The sequence below is a fragment of the Rhea pennata genome, chromosome 1 (assembly GCF_028389875.1).
Source record: "Rhea pennata isolate bPtePen1 chromosome 1, bPtePen1.pri, whole genome shotgun sequence".
NCBI lineage: Eukaryota > Metazoa > Chordata > Aves > Rheiformes > Rheidae > Rhea > Rhea pennata.
The window spans coordinates 43,934,495-43,957,450 of record NC_084663.1 but is presented as its reverse complement, the minus strand read 5'-3'; the positions used below and the strand labels follow the sequence as shown (position 1 = coordinate 43,957,450).

The 22,956-nt window shown below is 35.5% G+C and overlaps 1 protein-coding gene across 1 annotated transcript in view; it reads right to left on the bottom strand.

Annotated features, from left to right (window-relative positions):
• Window positions 1-22,956, bottom strand: part of OTOGL (otogelin like) — a 92,651-nt gene that overhangs the window by 22,447 nt on the left and 47,248 nt on the right. Inside the window, exons 26-40 of the mRNA XM_062584856.1 lie at window positions 22,336-22,470; window positions 21,733-21,879; window positions 20,523-20,642; window positions 18,606-18,722; window positions 15,620-15,776; window positions 15,040-15,066; window positions 11,196-11,363; window positions 9,759-10,037; window positions 9,041-9,158; window positions 7,715-7,794; window positions 6,495-6,752; window positions 3,887-4,797; window positions 2,448-2,625; window positions 1,464-1,606; window positions 129-152 (exon numbers count right to left, since the gene is read on the bottom strand). Of these exons, the coding sequence (XP_062440840.1) occupies window positions 129-152; window positions 1,464-1,606; window positions 2,448-2,625; window positions 3,887-4,797; window positions 6,495-6,752; window positions 7,715-7,794; window positions 9,041-9,158; window positions 9,759-10,037; window positions 11,196-11,363; window positions 15,040-15,066; window positions 15,620-15,776; window positions 18,606-18,722; window positions 20,523-20,642; window positions 21,733-21,879; window positions 22,336-22,470 (2,862 nt within the window). The remainder of the gene's footprint in view (window positions 1-128; window positions 153-1,463; window positions 1,607-2,447; window positions 2,626-3,886; window positions 4,798-6,494; window positions 6,753-7,714; window positions 7,795-9,040; window positions 9,159-9,758; window positions 10,038-11,195; window positions 11,364-15,039; window positions 15,067-15,619; window positions 15,777-18,605; window positions 18,723-20,522; window positions 20,643-21,732; window positions 21,880-22,335; window positions 22,471-22,956) is intronic.

The window sequence follows — 22,956 nt, the reverse complement described above, 5'->3', positions numbered from 1 at the left end:
AAAGAAAAGTGACAAAAAACCCCCAGCTATTATTATTTTTAATTAGCACTGAAGAATGCTACAGGGTATTTTTTTGATATGTGCAATATTAATGTGTTTTATAGTTAGTAAAAGAAAAAAGTACTCACTAGTTTTCTTATGGAATTTGCACTCTGGAAAACATTAAAAAGTAGATTAGATGTGCAATAACAATCAGTAGCATACTTATTTGGCTAGGACAAGCTGACTGTTATTTTTATCTTTGGAAGTTCTTCTACAATCAACTTGTTAGCTAAACTAATTGAATATATTCCTTTTAAATAATAATAAAAAATACACATTTCCCAGCTAATGTGTTATACTGTTTTATGAACTATTTTTAGAAACCTAATTTACTTGCTAAGGATTTAAATCAAGGGTCTTTATGTAGACGATCATACAGAAAGGCAACACAATGACTTATACAAGCTGAATGAAAAATATTTTGAAATACAGTGGTCATGGCAAGATAATCCCCTGGCCTTAACCTTGATAAAACTACTATTTTACCAAGACATATTTCCACTGGTGTGATTGCAGCTGACACAGGCAGATGACTTTTAGAAGATGTAATAGTAGTTCTTTAGTTTTCTGAAAGGGATTTTTAAGATATGCTGAATCTCATGATGTTGGTTATAAATTGCTGTCTGTGTTAAAACTGATCAGTTGAAAGCCGGCTGAGGCATGGTCTATGCCTCAAGCTGCAAACACACCTGTGGAAATATGCACATTTCCTAAAGCTGCAACCAAGAAACAGCAAAAAGAGAACGATTAAAAAAAAAACTTCTATAACATTACAGTACTTAGGACTTAAATGTACACTTGCCTAGAATGTATTAGCAGGACTGGATAAGACATGCAGAGAGACAGACATCTGCATCAGCAATGTAGAGAGACAGACAACTCCAAAAAATAACTCATCACACTAATCCCAAACCCATAATACCTTCCTAAAATAACTAAAAAATTTGGTCATACTTCTGTGACGATTCAAAATTTTTCAGTATTTTTACAATGCTGTAAAGTACCAATTTGGAGCCTCAAAAAGATTTGTGAGTGAGGAGGCCTGAAAAAGCCATGTAGGCACAGAAGTTACAAGGGCTGTCAGAATATCATTGGTAGAGGCTCAGTAGTTATTAATTCTAATGGAGCTGTTTGCTGAAAAATCCTAGCCATAGATCAAACTACTGAATTCAACACTTAATTATTAAAGAACGTACACTTAAATTTTCTTATAATGTAATTCAAATACTATTTAACTTGAGATGAAATTGTTTTGTTTAGATATTATGATGAAATGTATTCTTTGAAAATTAAATAGCTTGCCATTTTTCAATGGCTACCAATTGATTACATGCTACGTTCTGGCAAAATTTCATTCACACCTATAACACAAAAATTAAATAAACTGCTACAATTATCGAGACAGAATGCAAACATCTTACTTGATTAGCTGGACATTTTTCAATATGAGCAACAATAATTTCTCCTGGCAGCTTGACTAAAATGTAGGAAGCCACATTACAGAGTGCTATGTTGTTTCCATCAAATGTAATAACACTCAGTTCAGACAGTACAGAACATTGACCTAAAAAAGAACTGTCATTTAATGAAGTTACCACAAAACAGAATACTGTGCATTTCTAAACAAACAAATAAAACCCAAACCCTTTCAGCAATACTGCTTTTGTATAAACAAAATCCTGCAACTGCTTGTTGGAATTCCCCTGCAAAAACTATACTGAGCCATAAGGAGAAACAAGTATCTTACATCGTTCAGTGACAATACCTTAACCAACAATTACGTGCCCAGGGTAGGGGAGAAAGCTTAAACTAGTGAAAGTTTTCACATTTTTTTTCAGTGTTTTACAGTAAGGCCAATGAATCTGTACACTGTCAGAAGGAATATATGCATTAGAATACATGTATTATTTGAGCTACTAATAAGAAACTCATCTGTTCTGTCTGGATATAAATAGTAAGAAATGTGATGTGGGTTTTGGTAATGATGCAAATTTTTTAATGACTTTTCTGTGGTCTTTTTGTCTGCTCCCAATCTCTATAATTTTAAAATGTAAGTAAAAACTCCAGTTAGATCTAACTGCTATTTTGGAGTTCTGTCTTTCAGAAAAGGCCAATATTTAATTTTCTTCCCTAGTCTAGACAAAATTTTGGTATCTCAACATTTTCTATTGTTAGAAATTCTGAGAAGTTTCAGCTGGGAAATGATGATAGATTTCATTTTAGCATTTTCATTCAGAATAAAATATTTTGATACTTATGAGTGTTAATGAATGTTAATTCAAAAATACCAGAACATTCACTATATTTCATTCTGTTTTGCTGATGAGACCCAAAGTTAATTTTGGTATTAAACTTCATCTTCCCACTACAGCAAATATTTAGTTTATTATTCAAAAATTACTTACAGGGACATTCCCATTCTGGGCAACAACTATCAGTGTTAACTTGAAATGGCATTCCTCGAAAACCACAGTCTGGCTTCTGCACATCTCTAGGACAGTTCTTTGAAAGGTTGTATAACATCCAACCCATATTAACACATACATACTGGCTACATTTGTCAACAGGTTCAAGGTATCTTGGCTGTTATGTAAGATAAAAAAAAACAGAATTAACTTTGCATTCACAGCAGTTACAGAGTCCTAGTGATCACTAGTTCATTGCTCCGAGATAACTCTGAGACAGAATTATGATCTCTGTGTCACCCCTGACACATGTTTAGGTCTGGTAGGTAAACTAAAACACTCTTTTGCCATGCACCTTTAGATACACCATACATTCACACATGTTTTGTGTTTAAACACCAGAGGATGCATAGGATATCAGCAACCTAGCTACACCTTTTAGGTCTATCATAGGCAATTTGGTGCTCTGGACAAGGTCCCAGTTAATTCATGAAATATTGTTCATTCAATATTCTGCTGGATATTAATTCAATAATCTGCATGCTACTACTAAGAAGGAAAAGGCCTCCAAATAACCAGAATACCAAGCAGAGCAAAGTAGCATTTTCTCTGAGAGGCTGAATGCATATAAAAATAAAGATGGCAATAAAATATATTGCATTAAAATAAGTGGGAGTCTAAAGATAATTCACCCATTCAGTCTTTCAGACCAGCATGTCCACAAGGCTTGGGAGAGGCAAAAATGTTTTATAACTTATATTCAGAGTGTCTAACGCTACTATACAAGCCTAATTATTATTGTAGGTCTTGATATTTGCATCAGTTATTTTGAAAAGAATTGCTTATTTGTAGTTGTTACAGGTGACTGCTTTGTGGATCCACATCCATCTACCTACATCCTTCCTGTTTCACCTATTTTGACGGAATACACTCTAAAAAGTGTTGTATCTATTGAGGTTGCCTGTCATATTCCATAAGAATCCAAAGAATTTTAAGAAAAAGCCATCATGCATTCACATCATTTTAAACCCTATCACAAAGAAATTATAAAAAAAGACTAGGTAGGATTATGAAACATGCCAGCAATTAATCCCCCAGACTCCACAGGTTATAGCTCTTTCTGTATCTAAAAATGCAATCTATCTGTTACATGTTATTTGTTATATGCTATCTAGAATCAGCACACAGCTTTAGCAGCCAGTTTTTTCCCAGAGCAATACATTCAAATTGCAGAATATACCATAGTAGTTAAAAGAATGGATACAACAATCCTCTAAGAATAATTATTTTAAAATATAAAAATAAAAACAAAATTGGAAGATTTTTTATTATACTTAAAATTTCTTATATATCAGGCATAGCATAAAAGAATGGATTTAAAAGCTATATATATTTTTTTATATATATTAGCACATAGAGGCAAATAAAACACATCTTACCACACATTCAGAAGATGCAGACATAAGGGTATGCATTACTGTATCAAAGGAAGCCTGGTCAGCTAATGTGATTGCTTCTGTGCTTGCCGGAGAAATTTGTGTTCGCACAGGCTCGGAAGAGGAAGGCAGAGCCATTCCACCACTAGAATGAGTTAAGTTTGTTACAGTTCCATTCTGCAACTCTGTGGGCTCTGTTAAATTCAAATAAGGTTTAACAGTTCTCTGTGTTAGGATTTTAAACCAGTCTGATGTTGTAACATCTGGGACTTCAGAAAGAGAGAGAGATTTTACTGAAGTTGTGTCATTTTTACTTGAAAAAGGTGAACTCTGAATTGCAAATGCTGTCAAATAAGGCACAGAAGATTTCTCAGTAGTGGTCGACTTTGTCTTGGTGACATTCCTTTGCACATTTGAAGTCTGATTGTTTTCCAAAATACCTGCAGTTTTTTCAAACGAGGTTGCATATTTAAACTCTGAAGCTGTAGAAGAGGTACTCTTCATCTGTGAAAATGGACTTACAGTACCAGTTGTTTTCATGATTGTCATTTTTAGAATTTCTTTAGTGCTTTGTGAAACTTGAGATGGTACAGATGTAAATAAAAATTTATGAGATGCATACATAGGCATTTCTGTGGTAGCAGGAACTGAAGCTGAAGCCATATAAAATTTCAAGTCAGCAACAGGAGAATCGGTGGGTTTTGAGGTAATCCTAGGGGCTACAGTGGTGCCAGAAGTAACTAATAAAGTGGCTGAAGGCGGTGTTTTTGCAAAAATATAACCTGTTTTTAAGGATGTAGCATTCACAGTTATGTTCATGGTCAGTGGTGTAGTAGATTGAGCGATGCTTCCAGCTGGTGTGATTGATTTTGTTCCATCTTCTGCTGAAGTACTTACTGAAGAACTCTGCTTTCCTAAAGAAACAGTAGAGAGATGAGTGGTCTTAGGAGGAGGTGAAGACATAGAGACCCTACTGAACAGGCTTTCTAAAGTGACTTCAGGAGTTTTAAATAGGTTAGTAAATAGGGCTTTATAATGGATGTTTTTAATGCTGCTGAAAAGCTAGTAGAAGGACTGGTGCTAAAAGTAAATGTAGAAAAATCTACCAAAGAGGTTGCAAAATTTACAATTGGACTTTTTGAGGTTCTCTGTGTATCTAGAGATGGAAGTGGTATTTGGCTAACAGTTATATTTTGTGTTAATGAAGATGTCCTACTAAATATGGGAATCAATGAAGAACTTTTGTAGTATGGGATGTTACAGAAGATGGTATTGATGTTGATAGTAAGACTGTAAATAAAGATGATGAACTTGTAAGAGAAAGTTCTTTAGAAATTAAAGTGCCTACTTTTTGTGCCACAGGGACAGTTTTTAATTTGTATGTGGACTGCTTGGGTATTCTGTAATTTTTGAAGTGGTTATTAATAAAATATTTAGAGGTAATACGAGTGTCCTAAGAGGGAAGCTGTAGAACTAATGGATTTCTTTGGTTTTTTAAAAGTGGATGACACTGAAAAGGGGTCAGTGTGCATGGCATATTTATTTTCTTTTGGGGCAGTTCTTGCAATAGACACATCAGAGATTTCAAGATTGACTGGAAGAGATACTGGAACAGTGGAAAGTTCTTTATAAAGATTCTTTGAGGTAACAGTGACACCTCCCATAGATTTCTGTTTCAGGGAGGTAATCAGAGAAGGCACTTGTACAGATGCTGTGTGCATTACAGAAGGACTCAGTAAAGTGTTTATAGGGATTTGAGAAGCAGTTGAGGTGAAGATCCAGTCATTATAGGCAAAGCAGTAGAAATATTGCCTTTCATTAATGGAGACATCTGTTTGGGAAGTCACCTGAATTTGCTTTGAACATAAAAATGGCTTTGGAGAAAACCTAGTTAAAGAACTAGTATTTAATGATACCAGGGAAGTTTTAGGCAAGGCTTTTCTCATTCCAAATATGAAGGTATGATTAATTGAGGAAAACTTGTCTCAAAGCTAGTAAACCTAGAAGTACTCAGAATTTGAGGAGCAGTTGAAGTCAGTGCAGAAATGGATGCTGGGTGAACTACAAGTTGACCAATGCCAGAACTGGTTCTTACAGACAAAGGAGATACTGAAGAAGTCAATGTGCTTAACGTAAACTGAACTTGGAAGATATGTGGGTCTTGTGAAAGTTGCTCTGCCAGACAGCAAAGCAGACAAAGAAGATACTTCAGAGGCTACTACTGATCCCTTACTGAAGGATTCCTACTTCTCCAAATCTCCGTAGGCAGATCAGAAGTTATAAAAGATGGTTTGGAGGTTAGAGTTGTTTAAGTTGTGGTAGGGGGAGCAGTTCTTAGCTGAGTGGTTGATTATTCAAGTGGAAATAGTACTACCACTAGGAAAGTGGGCATTAGCAATGCAGAATGTTTTGGAACAGGACTGGCACTGAGTGCATGGGTTGTTGGAGTTGCTACTCTAATGCGTAAAGTTATAGATGCAGTAGAACTGATAATATGTGATGTGACTACTGATGCTTGAAGAGCAGTTGGAAAAATCTGTTGAAGAGATGAGTTTAGAAAGGGTAGAAGGGTTTGCTGTGCTGTGAAGTACATCAGAAGGCTCCACTGTACTTGGTAACGCGAATGGTGAGTAGGTGGCTGCATTAGATGATTCCAATGAAAAAAAGTCTGTAATTGACTGTGCTGACATATTAATTCCTCTTGGAGTTACATCTGTCTTCGTGGTTATTTTGGCATGTGCTGGCTCAGTCCCAGTAGCAACAAGTACTGGAGATGTCTGAGGAAATCTCTCCATGGTAGCAATTGTGTGAGAGGTTAATGATGAGAGTTTCGTTCCAGCTGCTAATTCTGTAGGTGTTATAGGTATACCTAAAAGGAAAATGCATGTTTCAATCTTTTTCCTGGATTATTGATAGAGCAAAACAGCAATATCTATACTCAAGGTATAAGTATTACTCAGGTTAAATATTAACAAATTAGAGAGTAATTTTGCTGAAAAGCTAACTTGTAAATGACTGCAAAGAAAATGAATATTGGTTCCAGGTTTCCTAATGGCTTTAAGCAATTCAACTCACTCAAGAATTTCTCTAATTTTCTCTGCAAATGAAGTAGCTAATTTTTTTATTATTACTGAAAACCTTGATTTTGCAGAGCAGCTTTGAAGCAGCAAGGGAGTTCTATGCAAAATTCTGTAAATATGGACTAGTAGAATATTTGAAACAAATAGATAAACCAATGCCTTATCTTTATATCTTCGGATGGTAATATATTACGTGAGAAAATTTTGTACCGATAAATATCATGCATAATGTCATTAATTCAAACGTATAAAATAAAAAAGACTATGTATAAAAATGTAATTGTCATTATAAAAGAATCCAGTATCCCAAAATAAGTGAATAATGTGATATCTTCACACAACAGAAGTTATGAAATAGATGCACTGGATTTGTTACTGGTGGTTCACCAGCCAGGAAGTCTGAGCTCTTCACTGCAGCCGCATTTTTTATATTTGGGATCTCTCTCATATACATATCATACAGAAGTAATTATATAGCCCAATACCAGCTTTGATGACTAACACCATGACAGAAGGTTGAGTTTTATACAGCATTAGAGGAATGAAAGAATTCAGCTTTAGGTATGACTTGTTTGAATGTAGGATTTTGGATGAATGGGAATGCAGTGTATGTCCCAGGGTGGCCTTCTTCAACAGAAGAATGTTCTGTTAAAACATTTAATAGCAACAACAAAGTACATTTGTTTGAAAACTTTAATGAAAGCTGTAAAACAATTTGTTAGACTAGACCAAAATAACAAAATGTACTTACAGTCTTCTGGATAAACACATTTAAGTGTGACCTCATCAAGGATCATATTTTTGGGACAGTATGGTAAGCATCCTTCAACCCTTTAAAATATTACATAGTTACTTCTAAAGCAGAAGTGGCACATTAGAAATATAAATTAGTTTTAAACTAGTTTAGTTTGGCAAAATAAGACATTTCAGTGCATCTCTCTCAGAGTTCTGAGAAATTTGTAGTTTAATGAAGAACACACAGTATTTTGAGGCATAGTAAGGTCAATAAGACACTGAACAGCTTAACTCTGTATCTAAATCATTAATAATCTGTTCTTTATACATGATAGTTTTGGAACATTTTGCTTCTGACAACCCTATGGGAGTTTATATCCCTAAGCAAAAGGTTTCCAGTGAGACAAAGGACTTCACCACAAGATCACAACTCTGATATGCACATTTGAAACATTAAGGGATTTATATTATCTTTATAAGAAATCTCACAGTCTTGTGTAGCGCTATAGAAAAGGAAAATGCAGACAAGTTTGTATCTTCCCTTATTTTTAATTTTTTTATGTATTTTTTTATGAGAAAATCATTAAATTAACAATCAGTGTATTCATCTGGAAAAAGTTAATGATAATGGAGGAAATCTGTTTTAGGAATGTGTCTAAACAGCATATGCCTAGGGAGATATGCTAAAAATAAGATCTTTTTTGTTCCACTAGATTTTGTGCCTTGAATTCTAAACAATTTTTCTTTTGGTTTCTTCTACAAAAATTCTGGTTCTGTAGATGTCAGAGGAAATCCATGCAGACTAGAAATTTTATTACTACTACTAACTAGCAAACTAATATCGGCAATGTGAAATTCCTCACGTCATGCCAACCAGTATCTCTAATGATAAAATTCTATCTTTTTGCAGGAGAGGGCATAGTTCATCCTTACTGTTCCTTCAAATTTTGATTTGTCCCTTAAACACCAAGAAGATGTACTCTTTTACAGCAACACAGTTCTGGTGGTGTGAATAAATATACCATCACGGAAGGGAAGCATCTTCATTTCATTAAATAGGTGTCTATATAGCACTACAGCAAGTTAAGCACCAAGGCTAAATACAAACCTTCTTTTTATTTATTCCTACTAGCGTCTAAGGCTGTCACATAAACAGGAATAGATATCATGGGGAAACAGGACACTTGTTACAAATGGTTTCACAGCTTGTGAAACTTGTTCAATTCTTGTTGCAATCCTACAGAAATTAATGAATGTTGCAGAAAAAGCCAACGTTCAGAAAGCATACTACGCATACTACATAAAACAATACACTAGCAATACTAAATTTAATCTGACTTACGGAGGAAGAAATTTACATGCTATTCCTTCAGGATCACTACATGTTTTAAAACAGGGATTAGCACAAGGCTCATATCTCCATTCACAAATCCTTCTGTAAGGCACAGATGCACTGAGTTCTAAGAAATAAGGAAAAAATATCACTTATGCAATAAACCATAAACTTTTTTCTACAATGTACTTTGGGCAGCTCAGAAAAATAAAATGCTGAAAACAAAGTACAGAAATTCTCAAAAAAACTTCCAAATATATGAGATTTTGTTCATTTGCACAAAATTCAATCTAGTTAAAAGATACTGAAGCATCAAAGGTACAAATAGCCACTCACTGTTCACAAAATATTTGGTTTAAAAAACTTAAAAATTAAATAAACATAGTGTATGTACTATTGGTTTCAGGAGCAACACAGTTACCCCATTCATTTACCAGAACAGGTATCTGTAGCTCGCTAACAGGACATTAACACACACATTTTTAAGACATGCCACATTCATTTTGAAGGAATTAACAGTGAAAATGTAGTCTAAAGATTAAGTGATCTTCACACTGGAAAAAATCTGGAAATAATATTTGGAGGTGGGATGGAAGACAAGGATAGAATAGTAATCAAAAATAGGAGAAAATGTATTTGTTACTATTGTTGATGAAAGGAAATCCCTCTGAAGGCTGCCTGTGAATAGGCACACTCTACTTATTCTTGGGGATTATGCAAAACTTACCTTCAATACTAAAGCTACTTGAACGTTTGAATTCTTCTGAACCATCGTACTTTGCCACTTTAACACTAGATGATGTGAGAATGATGAAAAAGCCCTTTTTACTGTGTGTTTCAAAGGCACTGAACCCTGGACTCCAGAGGCCTTGGTGGTGGAAGAATGAGGTCTGTCTCCGAAAGGAGGCGCTTGCCTGCCACTTTTCCAGCCCAATACTTTTATTGTCATATACATACAGAAAGTAGTTTGGTCTTTCAGCAGATTCAAGGGAAACAAGAGAGAGAGCTGTTGCAAATAAAAGAACAAGCTTGACTTCACCTTGAAGTGTTTTTCACATACAGCTATTTCCAAGAATACAGTAAAAAAAATCTTGACCATACACAACACATTTATTTTTACTCTAGCCTTGCCTAGAAATCAAAAGTGAAAAAAAAAATCTGAAAATTTCAAAACTTAAAAGAAGGCTGACATCAGATTTTAGTTGTATACAATCTTTGAGTTTCTTTAGTTTACATAAGTACTATCTCATTCCCTATAGAGATGAAAACTAACTGTTAATTGCCTAGCTATATCACATATTTTACTTACATTACTAAATCTGTCAGAGAATTTCACAAGACTTCATTAACTTTTCTATTATATTCATTTTCCATTTTCAAAATTATATCTAAAAACCTAATTCCTCCATTGAAAAACTGTAAGATGCCTGTGAATATAGTTCCAAATTTTTTCTGTAAAGACAACTCTTCTCTGTGTTGATTTTTGACAATTTGGGGTTTTTTTTCAACAAATCATAGTACAGAAAACAGTCTACAGAAAAAAAGTGGCAAAGTCTATATTGACTTCAGTGGCACAAACACAATATATGTCAAGAAATGCAGAAGGAAAACTATTTAAACATACTTGGTTTTGGTTGTATATTTTGGATATGTCTCTGATAAGTGACAAATTGTGCTCAGAAATAGCTGTTCGCTAAAGCAAACTTCTCTCTACATTGTCTTGAGATGCTGCAAAACAATCACGCAGGAGACAGGCCGGTGTTCTAAGCAGCACATTTTATAATGCACTGGAAGTCCCCCGAAAAGAAAAAAAGATACAGCAGAAATGGCTCTGCCAGAGACAAATATACTCCTGCATTCATCTTCAGAACTGATACTCGCTAGCCACATACGCAAAGTTTTCCTATTTTCAGTTATAAAATTTAATTACATTTTTCTCACAAAGGAATTCTGTTCACTTCTGTTTTGTAACATTTCTAAAGTAATCTTTTAAAAGTCAGCTTTAAAAACTGGCAGCTAGATTTTCCATTATCTTTTCAAAAAAATCAACATTCCTCCTCAAAATGAATGTTCACTTCCTCACTTGTGATTAAGATGCTTAAAGAATGATTCATATAGTTTGAAAAATATGAACTGCATTTAAAAAAATGTTGAGAACACTTACATAGATCTTTATCATTGAAAAGTCCTGGAGTTATCATGAAACTAAAAAATACATTTCCATATGCTCCAATTCTAGGCAGGGGAAATATCCTTCTACTGGATATGTTAGCTCCTATAATTGTATCATTCTGTCCATAACTTGCCAAAACATATGGTCCTTTGCCAAGCCCTAAGAGAAGAAAAATCAAATGTAAAAAAAAATCATACTTGCAGAACATACAAAAATTAAGTCTTAGATGACAGAATATATTGCCTTAAATATTTCACTATACCTGGAATTAACTAACTTTGGAACTACAGCTCAGTGCCTCAAAGTATTATGCTGGAATATATCTATGTCTACCTGTTTAATATACTCCCTTATTCTTTGTTTGTTGTCCAGAATACAAATAACCAAAGTGCGCACAACAGAATGAGGGTAGCTATCTTCACACAATGACATGTACAAGGAAGGAATGCTGCTTCTTTATGGTATGTAGTCTTTTACATGTCCTTATTTCTTTACATTGGAAGATGAACTGAAGAACTAATATTATTGTGCACAAATAGGTACTGAAGCTACAGCTTTCAAACTAAAAAGCTGCAATTCAACTTTTGACAGCAATAATGCTTAAGTATTTGTCCATCATCTCCCACAAACCATTTGCTTCTTTCCTACTGTCCTACTTACACCATCCCAAGAGCTTGCCACCCCTATCCAGCTGAATAAGAACCCACTAAATTTTCCAATCTAGTTCACCATATAGTCATCCAAAAGGTCACACCAATATATAAGTGGCAGCTGCTTCAGTCCGTAGCACTGACAAAATGTTGCTTGCCAAACCACACCTGCACTCCCCACAGCAACCCCTGGGAGCTACTACTGCCATGCTGGAAACACTAACAGGGATGCATCCAGTTAGAATAACCTCAGTCTTTACCCCACTGAAAGAACCAAGAGCAGCATACTTCTAAAACCTTATCTTGTGAGTAATAAACAAAATCTAAGTTTTGTGAAAGCTTTTAATCCTTTCAGTGGAAGGGCTGAACTCCTCTCCCAGCCTAGGCCAGCTCTATGCCAATATGGCCACAAGAGGGAAGGAATGCTCATAATAATGAGATTCAGCTCAGTAGGAAGTTAGGCACCAATTTCTGAAGAATACTGCATGAAAATCACTATTGTTTTTATATGGAAACTATGGTGGAGCTCACACGCATATGAACTCCCAGAAGCCTGCCACAAAATGACTGTCTTTACAGAGGAAGTGCTAAGGCAATTACAACCCGTTTATCCTAAATCCTCTGGCTTTTTTCCTTCTAAATTAACAGACACTTTGCCTGTGACTTCAGCAGAAGCAGGACTGAGCTGTAATCCGTAGTTTTCATAAAGATTCCACAATTTGACATCAGCCAGAACAAAAAAGAATGAGAGCTGAAGGAGGAGTCACCCTCCATCCCAAAAGTTGTTTAGGTGGCACTTGATGGCCAACACATGCCTAAAGTCATTCTTTGGTTTCTTTTTATTTTTTAAAAACAACAAAATCCCCCTACTGCAAGGAATATCATGGGAAGTTTGGTATGCCTAGCAGAATTTACACGCTGAAAAGTACTGGGCGAGACTCTTTGAAAGAGAAAAAAAAATCTGTCTACTGTACGATGCTCACGGCAGGATGTGAGTCGCTAAAAAAGACATTTTGAAAGTCACACTCTTACCATCATAGTTAGCCAAGTTCCCCTTTCTTTTTAATATCTCTGTTCCCACAACCCACATGCAGGGTACCCAAATCTAAGATGGGGTGCCACAGAAATTACACGAATATCACTCTAAGCTGTTTTTATGGTACAATTTTAGTGAGATTTGTACATAAAATCTTTTATCCTACCAATTCCAAAATACAATACACCCCAGTTCTGGATCTTACAGTGCAGATGCAAGCTAACATCCTAGTAGTGCTTCTCCCTGACTTCCAAGATACAATGCATGGCCTGGTAGTCCACTTGCACATGGTAGACTGACAAAAACAAGCATAGGAGCTGAGACATAGGGAATACTAAGATCATTCAGCATAATGAGGCCACTGATTTTCACCCATTAAAAGTACAAGCAATCAGTTAAAAGTACATACACCAGTCAAAGTAGAGCTAGCAAAAGCCAATCAATAAATTCTATTGAATTCTTAATTGAACCAGAACAATCTCTTTCACATGTCCTCAATTTCAAAAGGAAAAACAAAAATCAAGCCCCTTCAGAACGCCAACCTAGGAGATAATTATATTGTGTGAGATATGTTCATAAAGTTTGTGAGTTTTCTATTTTGTCTAAAAATCATACCAAATTTATTATTAACTCAGCATCATTAGAGATGAAGTATATCTACACCATTAATTTATGAAGAAAAAATGTTTCAAAGTTTCACTATACCAAAAACAACTACTTCAATGAAGAGAAAAATAAAATGGTAATAGCCACGTAAAAAATTTGTAAGAGGCACACAAATTGGTCAGTATTTAAATCCCTTACTAATTTAGCATTGTCTTTTTATATTTATACAAGACAAATCTCATGCAACACATGAGGCACCTGAATATGGCACAGAGAAAGAATATTTTTAGATATCCATAACAGAACAGCACGGAAGAAAGGGTTTACTTTTTGGAAATTATTTAGTTTTTTCATTGAGCAATGATATATGTGACAAAATGTTTTGAATCACTTTGAGCTGTTCTTTTTCCTTTAAAAAGGGCACTTATAAAAAGAACAGTGAAAGAGTCCATGGTAGTATCTGAGTATCAATGAATTGGGACAATCCAAAAAGTCAATAATAGTAGCAACAGTACATTCCCCAATCATCAGCTACATCTTTCATGTTTTGACATCCTGCATCAGCAATACCCTGTTTTCATTTATTTCATATTACAGTACTATACCAGCAAACACCTGTAAGTTGATTTCTCTGGGAGGGCAGAAGGAAAAAGTATTTTTGTCCTGTGGAACTCAAGATTACATGGTCATGTCCATGCATGCACTTCCTTCCAGTGAAGTTTTACTGTCTCTGAATAGGCAGAGTAGATCTTTTTTATAGACAGAGGTCAGGTATAAAAAAATCAGTATAATAACACAGTGATATTAAATAGACAAGGAAAATGTGCCAAATGGCATACACTATTCTAGGCTTATGCAAGTCATCACTCCTTTCTAACGGACTTGAATATTCAGTGAACTCGAGGGACTATGACCATGTAATCCTACCCTAGGGAACAGGGCACAGAGAAAAGAGGTAACCTCTAACACAGCTAACAAGAGAGTCTTCTCAGCCATAAGCCATTTTATTTTTAGAGTGGAAGGTATCATGTTTCATCTGAGATGACAGATGTGTGGTTCTGGTTACAGCTAGGATGCCTGTTTCCACACAACCATTGTCTCTGGACACACAGCAGAAAGATCCAGGGCACTCGCTTTGCTAACATACTCAGAACAGGAATACTGAAAAATAATTCTGACCCATTACAGAGAGAAATTAGCAAACTGTATTTTCTTCCAAGGTTAGCCTGAGTAAAGTGATTTAAGAAATGTGCCTCTTGGGATTTTTTTCTAATTATTTTTCCTTTTTCTTTTTCTTTTTTTTTTTTTTTTAAGGGAAAACAAAATAACTTTGAGAGGGGGAGAGAGAGAGAGAGAAACATCACAAAATAGCATCTTGCAGAGAGAATGTATATCAAAGATTCCTTTCATACTCTAGACCAATCAACATCTGAACAACAAGCACATAGTGCATCAGATGATATGCTGCAAAACATGGATGGTAAGTGCAAGAAGCTATTTAAAAATGAGGATGAGTCAGAGAGTAATATCAAATACTACATACCTTGATTGTAATATTCACAGTCATAAGCTAAAAAAATAGAAAATAAGCATATTATTATCAAAAAGTAGCAGCAGAATCCATGCGTGCCAGCACACTAAGATCCCAAAAATGTAAAATATACTGTGATCAGGGGAAGTTTCTTTCCCCTTTATGTATTTCAATTAGTGACTATTCCTTAGGCTTTTATTCAGTGACAGACAGCTATATTTAGTTACATGCAAGCACAGCAGACCTGAAGTACTAGTTATTCTACAGCTGAGGACTGTTCTCACTACAAATTAAAAGCAAATGCACTGTATCTGCTTGCAGTCTCACACTTCATTTTGAAAGTACTCTAAATCTTGCATAGCTTTGCCTTTTAACAACCTCCACACTAACATACCCTCAACGCAGCCAGTCTTCTTCAGTAGGACAGTAAATTGAGGTGAAGACGACTAACAGCTGACACAGACAACTTGAAAGAGTGAACAAGTACATTTATTATCCAGCCACTTCTGTCTTATTTCAAGACATTTGTATCATGGGACAGCAAAAGACCAAAGACATCCCTTTCTCCAGAGAAGCCAGACCAGGTACATACCACAGAGCATAGGAGACCGCCAGTGAACTGCTGCTCCTTGCTGGCAACACTTGTGAGCATAAGCTGCAATACTGGTACACAAGCACTCACAGTCTCCTCCAAGATTGCAGTTACATGTATCTGTATGACAGTTTTTGACAAAAGAAGTGACATCAATCTGAGGAAAAAAAATAAAAAAGAGGCCAGGTGACTCAATTACTCTAGCTGTAGAAATTCCTGTTGTAGGAGTTTCAGCAGGAGTGCTACTCCTGGAAGGACTGACTGAAAGAATATAAAACAAAAATACCACATTTTCTAAGGTTTAGATATATTCCTTTATGAAAAGTACACTTGGAATGAACAGTTTGTACCTCTATTACAGACCAAGAGAAAATCAATGAGTGTTAATAAATATGATTGTCCACACACTTGTTATTTCTTGATTATGAAGAGCTTATTGAAGTTGGTAATTCTGTTTTTATATAAAGCAAATACTGCCACCTAGAGTCATCCCGTTAGTTTTGCATGAATAACAACAAAATCAGAGCTGCAATACGGCAAGTATTTTATTTTACTTCAAAAATAAATATATTTGTAACTTTCGGGGGTCAGGAAAAGGAATTCTGAGCCCACTGGTAACATTTTGAAAAATAATATATTTCTGCATTTATTAAGATTTTAAGACTCTTTCCCCAAGACCTTCATTAGCTCAGAAATCTATCAAAGATTAAAGACTAACAGCAGGAAACAGAAATATTTTTTATTTTTAAATAATCTTTTCTGTAATGTTGAGCAATCTTTTCAAAAAAGGTGTTCTTATTGAATATAGAGTAATGTCTAAACAAACACTACTATTCTTTAATTTAGAATCAATTTTAGACTCTAATTCAGTTTAGTTATAGAGGATTTGAATGGCACATCAGCCCTATAGAAATAGCATCACAGTAACAAAATAGCATCTCTCAAACACTGAGACAGCTCCTGAGCTGGCAGTTGCTAGAAGCTGGCAGAGATAACAAGATTGTTTTTTTGTCTTTCATACTTAGAGTAGGGAGGGATGCCATTTTGCTTGCTTACTTTTTCTTTCATCTTTTTTTCTTATTGAAATAGAGACAGAACTGGGGTGGGCACATAGGAGTTAACTCCATTGAAAATGGCAGCAATAACTTTGCAGGCATCACCAAATAGCAGCCCTGGCTCCAGGGTATAACCCATCTATGGGATGGCATGTCTCAGCTTGCGTTAGTGGTGTCTTGTTTTTTTGTGACAAGCTGGGAAGCATGGATCAAAGCTCCTGCTGAGTTCAGGAGTTAAGAGGAATACCCTTTGCCTGCAAGTATCACAGCTCCTCAGCCCCTGCTGAGTTTGGTGCTCAGCTGGGCAACTGCAATCCATCAGTCACTGCCAGTTAGAGAGGCAAGATTTTGTCTCCCTAAAAGGGAGTTTTCCAGCCTCAGCTGAACTCTGAGCTCAGAGCAGTCTGGCCCTGCCAGTCCCACAGAGAGGAGCTTGCTCTATATGCATCCCGGCCACCTACAAGGCAGGACTGACTGCGCTGCTCCAAGTGCCTACCAGGACCCATGCCTATGTAGCTTTCTGCTCCTCCCATGCCCCAGTGCCGGTCTCTTCTTGGACTTTTTCCCTTGGCTTCCATTTCTCTGCCTGTGCAGCCAGTAGCAAAACAGATCTCCTTGATAGTAGCTCACTTTATGTTACGTTCATAAGGGCCATATTTTCACACACTGATGAACAGGTTGTAAAAACACCTGAAGTCATTTGCTTTGCAGACTGTTCCAGACAAGATGGATATGTGCATATGAAAAAATACCTGACTGCTGATTGAATGTCATGTTTGCACCTGACATGAATTTCTTAACAATTATGTCAAATCCTTGGCATAACATTCAAAAAATTTAATCACAGAAGAGGTAAGATAAGGAAAATAATAGTTCAAGAAAGAAAAATCTTGCTTTATGAGTTAGTATAATATGATTCCTAAAAAACTCTCAGAAATTCCATTTTATTTATTGCTTTCCATTTTGAAAATACACTCATCACTATGTTCTCAGGCAGATGCTCGTGAAATTCTTAACATACTAACTAAAGTCAACATTAATAAATCTCCCAGATTAAGCTACTACATCCTCCTCTCCAGGCAAATTCCTACCCATATTGACATCAAGCTTCAATCCTGACAGTCAGGAAGTTCAGCTGGGACATCTAATGATCTCATTTGTATTCATAGTTAGAAAGAAAACAAGGACTGAGTCAAGACAGTCATGGTGGTTCTTGCTTGCACAGGTGTAAAAAAGCACCTTTGATTACTAAATGCCTTTGGGAGGCTAAAATCAGAAATAGGCAAAAATGTAGTATCTTGCTTTGATAAACAGTGGGCTAAAATGGAAGAAAAGATTCCCTCACAAGCTATTGTCATGCCCATCTTACATAGACTGCGCTTAAGAACATTCCTTTTAACTCAATTCCCAGCTCAGCCAGATACGGGAAAACAAGGACATCATACCTCAGAGTTTTGATAAACTGCCAGCCAATAAAAAATATTGATAGCTCTTCAGTCCAAATCTCACTCTCTCATATTTCTTTCTATATTGAGCAGAACAGTTAATAAAATAAAACCATGTGAGATAAGCTGTAGGCACGTTATACAAATGTTTAGTTTAGAATTCCACAATACATACAAAAGCCGCAAAAAATCAGTTACCTATGTAAAGAGAAGATATAAATAAAAAATAAATAAAGAGAATAGAACCTTTACTATCCAGTCTAGTAATTCATGACTCCCAGTTATCACTGTAATGTTTAGGCTGCAGTTTTGAAAGGAACAAGGAGCTCTGCACAAACATAGCCCACCCACACAGAGATACTTTCAGGGCTGTACTCAGTATCCTCCTTGATATTCCCACTGAGGGGAACAGTAAGAAGAAATTAATCACTGAATCTTTAACATTCTCCTACATGAGAACAAATCTTAGATGTTTAATAAACTTACCACATTGCGACAAGGTGCAAAAACATCACTGTACAAAATTGAGCATTCCTTTTTGGCATAAGGGAACTTGCTCTGATGCACCTCACATGGTCTTAGTGTTTCATTTGGGCTCTTGCACTTAAAACAAACAAACAAACAAAAAACCCACAAACTTTTTGAACAAATATATGTCTACAGTGGACTCAGGTATACTATATATATTGTAGAATTCAATACTCGTATTCAGAAAACAATAAAGTTTAAATGCTATTTTCTTTATTTGCACCCTCTTTCCCTGATTTGTTGTTTTAATTAAAAACATTTGCACAAAAAAGAATCTGTGTTGTTTTGTTCTTAAGTACTCAAATGTTCCTGCTATCTGCTCAGCGCATGCAGACAAAATGTTTTCTTTGTGACACATCATAATCATTACCAGAGCAACCAAGTGTAACATCACAAACAAACATACGGGCCAAATCCATCCCTGGTGGTTTTGCACTGACTTTAAACGGAGTCACACTAGAGATGACTTTAGCCCTGTAAGTTCAAATAAAGAAGCAGCAGTAGGAACAAACTCACTCATAAAAAACACAGTCAAAGATCACTAATGATAACTCAAAAATGGCTGAAATGCAACTCCCTCTTTTTAAGTCTGTCTTCAAGAAGAAAAACAAATGAACAAAAAAAATAGTCAATACATTGACTATAATATACTGAATATAATAATTCAGGTACTCATCCAGAAGGTGGGAGAGCACAGTCCCTTCCTTCCTTTGAATCTAAGCCTAGACTTCCCAGAAAGGAATCATAAGCACCAGACTACAGAGCATTCAAGAGTATATTGCTCTTGGTCTCTTGTATTGATATTATTACACTTCATATAAAGTATCTACATGTTTTTTTTTATGTACCACCTTCTAGATGAGTGGCGTAACCACCATAACCACCACACTACACATTTCCTTTGCTTGCTCACATAATTTAAATATTTTATGTGAAGTAAAATAGATCCAAACAGAGATATTAAGGGACAGGAACCTCAAAACATTCTCCCAAAGCACAGCAGATATTTTTTCATGACGTGAGAGATTTTGGTTCGATTTCCTGTTCTGAGTCACGGAGAGAACAGATTAAAAATCAATTCTCCCAGATATCTTTCTAAGAGAGTATTCTACAAATATTGATTTATCAGGAGGTCCACAGGCTATTAAAATACCCATGCTCCTGTGTTATCAAACACAGTTGCAGTCACCCACTCTCTACAGCCTCTTCCCTCCTGCTTAGAAATTCAGTTTCTGTTCTGGGTTATGCTCGTCAGTGTTGGGAGCTTTTTCTGTCTCACCACCCCATTTGCCACTGCTGTTTTGTCTGTTCGTTCTGTGTTACAGATTGCAACTGAAAAATATCATTGAACGTGAATCTTAGTTTTACAATTTCTGTATTTCAATTATCTCCCAGAGACTGAAGAATTTTAACCTTGTGCTATTAAAAGAGTATTCATTTGAAATCAGGCAAATTCTGAGGTTTGAGCAAAACATTTTTCCAGAGTTCAGATTCTGTTTATTTCAATATCTAGATGCCTCAAACATCAGAGGAGAAATTATATACATATATATATTTAAATTGGGCTTAATCCAAAATACCAGAAGTAATATATCTAAATTTAGAGAAAATTCAAATCCAGAGAACTATAATAATTATTTTGTACAGAGGAAGAATGTATTCTTCCCTGAACAGATTGGTTGGTTTCATTTAAACTTAATATTATATGTTTGCTACAATATACGGAATTATTAACACATTTGATATGTACAAACACAAAAATTCAAATGCCCTCTTATATATTGACTGGCAGTTAATTTAGAAAATTCCTGTACTTCATGTGCTAATAACATGTTCATTTATGAATAAAAAATATAAACCGGACATGGGACTTACCTGTCCTACTACCCAGCTGTCTCCAAACACCTGTGCATTTCTCACCTCCATATTGTTTGATGTAGTCAAATCATTTGAAGTGTATTTGTCAAAATTTCCACACAAACCTGCCAGGTTACCCTAAAACAGAGGAATGATGTAATGTTGATAGTCAATAATCTCTATGTGCTATAAATGTCAAGCAAAACATTCTTAAACAAAAAAGTAAATGAAAATCTGATTCATACTTTGAAAATATCTGACATTCTACTGTGCTTACAGTCCCATATTGCAAATAACTTTCAATAGAAATTTACATTTTCCGTTTTTCCTCCTGTCTCCTGTTTTCTGGAACCTGTACTTACTATCTGCCTGTGGAAAGGGGCTGGAATGCAGTCTTATTTTTTTCTGAAAGCTTTGTGGTGTATCCAATCCAAAAGTCAAAAGCTCAGGTGAATTACCTCTATGAAGCTTGACTAATTGTTGCCATTAAGACAATGGGTTATGCTAATAGATTATTTTTCTTTAAGACTTGGTATAGACACATCTAACTTAACTATAAACTGTGAAAGAAACAGTCACTGGAGGCAAGTTCTTCCTTGCATCCAAACCTAAGCCTTTCACAATATACTTCTGTATTTTAGATTTCAATTCTTGTCTAGATTCTTTTCTGTATCTCATTTTCTTAGCTTCAACCCGAGATGTGACTCCATCTGTTCATCTCAGCAGCCTCTACTACATCTCAGAGTGCAGTTCCACAATCAGTCTAGTCCAATATGAGACCGTGCTACATAGCCTGCCATTTTTCATGTTGCCAGCTATAAATTTCCTGCAGCTTCTTTTTTGCTGACTCAGTGATTAGGAAAGCATGCTGGATTCGTAGTGAGTGGATAAATGAAACTAATTCACACACACATACACCCCTTGCTCTCCATAAATTAACTTTGAGATAGAGTCATATTACTGTACATCTATAATGTTGCAGTGCTCAGAACGACAGAGTGAACAGGCTTGTAGGACCCACCTTCTCTCCCAGGAGTCCAGCCATGAAATCACATCCTCAATACGTTCTTTTCTTACCTGGGAAATTCTAACAGGTGAACCCTATGATAAACAACTATACTGCTAGTAATGTCAGTTATGAAACAAAGATTATTGCAGTTATTTCACAGGAGAATATACTAGTAACACTAAGAACTATGCAAAATCTCAGTTTTTTATTTTGGCTCACCTTCCATCGAGGTCCAACTTTAACATGTATTGTTGTCTTCTTATCCCACAGAATTGTAATATCCTGTTCTGGAAAGTGTATCACAGTGTAATATCCAGCCTTCCAAAGCTGATAGTTAGATTTGTTTTCCTGTACCCTTAAGGTCTTCTGACAGAAATAGATATTTATTAAGATCTAATGGAGCAATTCCACAACCAAGGTATGCAGCCAAATAGTAACATATTTTTCAATATACTTATATTTATCTTTAACATATAACTGAATCAATAATATTACTGGAGATACTGTTTTGTGTTTTGTCTTTTGGATTATTTCAAGCTTGCTTTGACTACATTTTGCCTTCCTTTACAAAACCAAGTGGGAAGAAACAAATAAATGCCAATATGCCTTGACTCCTTGAGACTTTTGATCAGGCTTCTTTGTAGCACAAATAGAAACAGCAGAAAAGAAAGATTTTTCCTGAGAGCTGCTGCTGTATCTAGGCCTAGGCACTTGTAATGTATTAACTCAGACTGAGATTTTTCCAAAAATATGCTCCATTAGAGTTGCAACTTTAAAATGCTAATCTTAAAGGGCAATCTAATAGCAAAGAAAGCAACTAACCTGCTTCTCGGAAGGTTTACTAAAATAAATCTCAGTGTCTCCGACAGTGATGAAAATACTCTTCGAGCAAACAATATTGTTGTCAAAGCACTTCTTGTTCTGAGCAATTACAGATACATTTGAGTTATCTGTACTCTGCAATATGAAAAAGAAATCATTTTACTTAAAAATGCAATTGTGTTTCACTCCTGCAGATACATTCTAGCCTCAACATTACATCAGCATGAAAAACTTAAAGAGTTTTCACATCTTTGAATTTAAAATTTAAGAAAAGCTATGAAACAAGGAAATACATTTTCAAATTCAAAGGTGAACCCTCAAGCAATTCAAACTCTGGAGTTAAACATAAAGAACCATTATGTTAACTATTAGTATTTTTTCTTCTTCTGAGAACGTCACATTCGGAGGATCTGCCTATTTCTAAAATAAAAGTCTTGTTTAGGCTTTTAAAATGTACTCATACATAGAATCCAATACATATTGCACAATATGGTTGTCAAAAATCAAGACATGGTTTAAAAATAACCTTTTTATTAAAACATGGATACTTGAGATCAAGCTGTTACTGTATTTTTAAAGCTAAGAAATCTACCATCTGCAAGTAGTAGGTAGAATAATTTC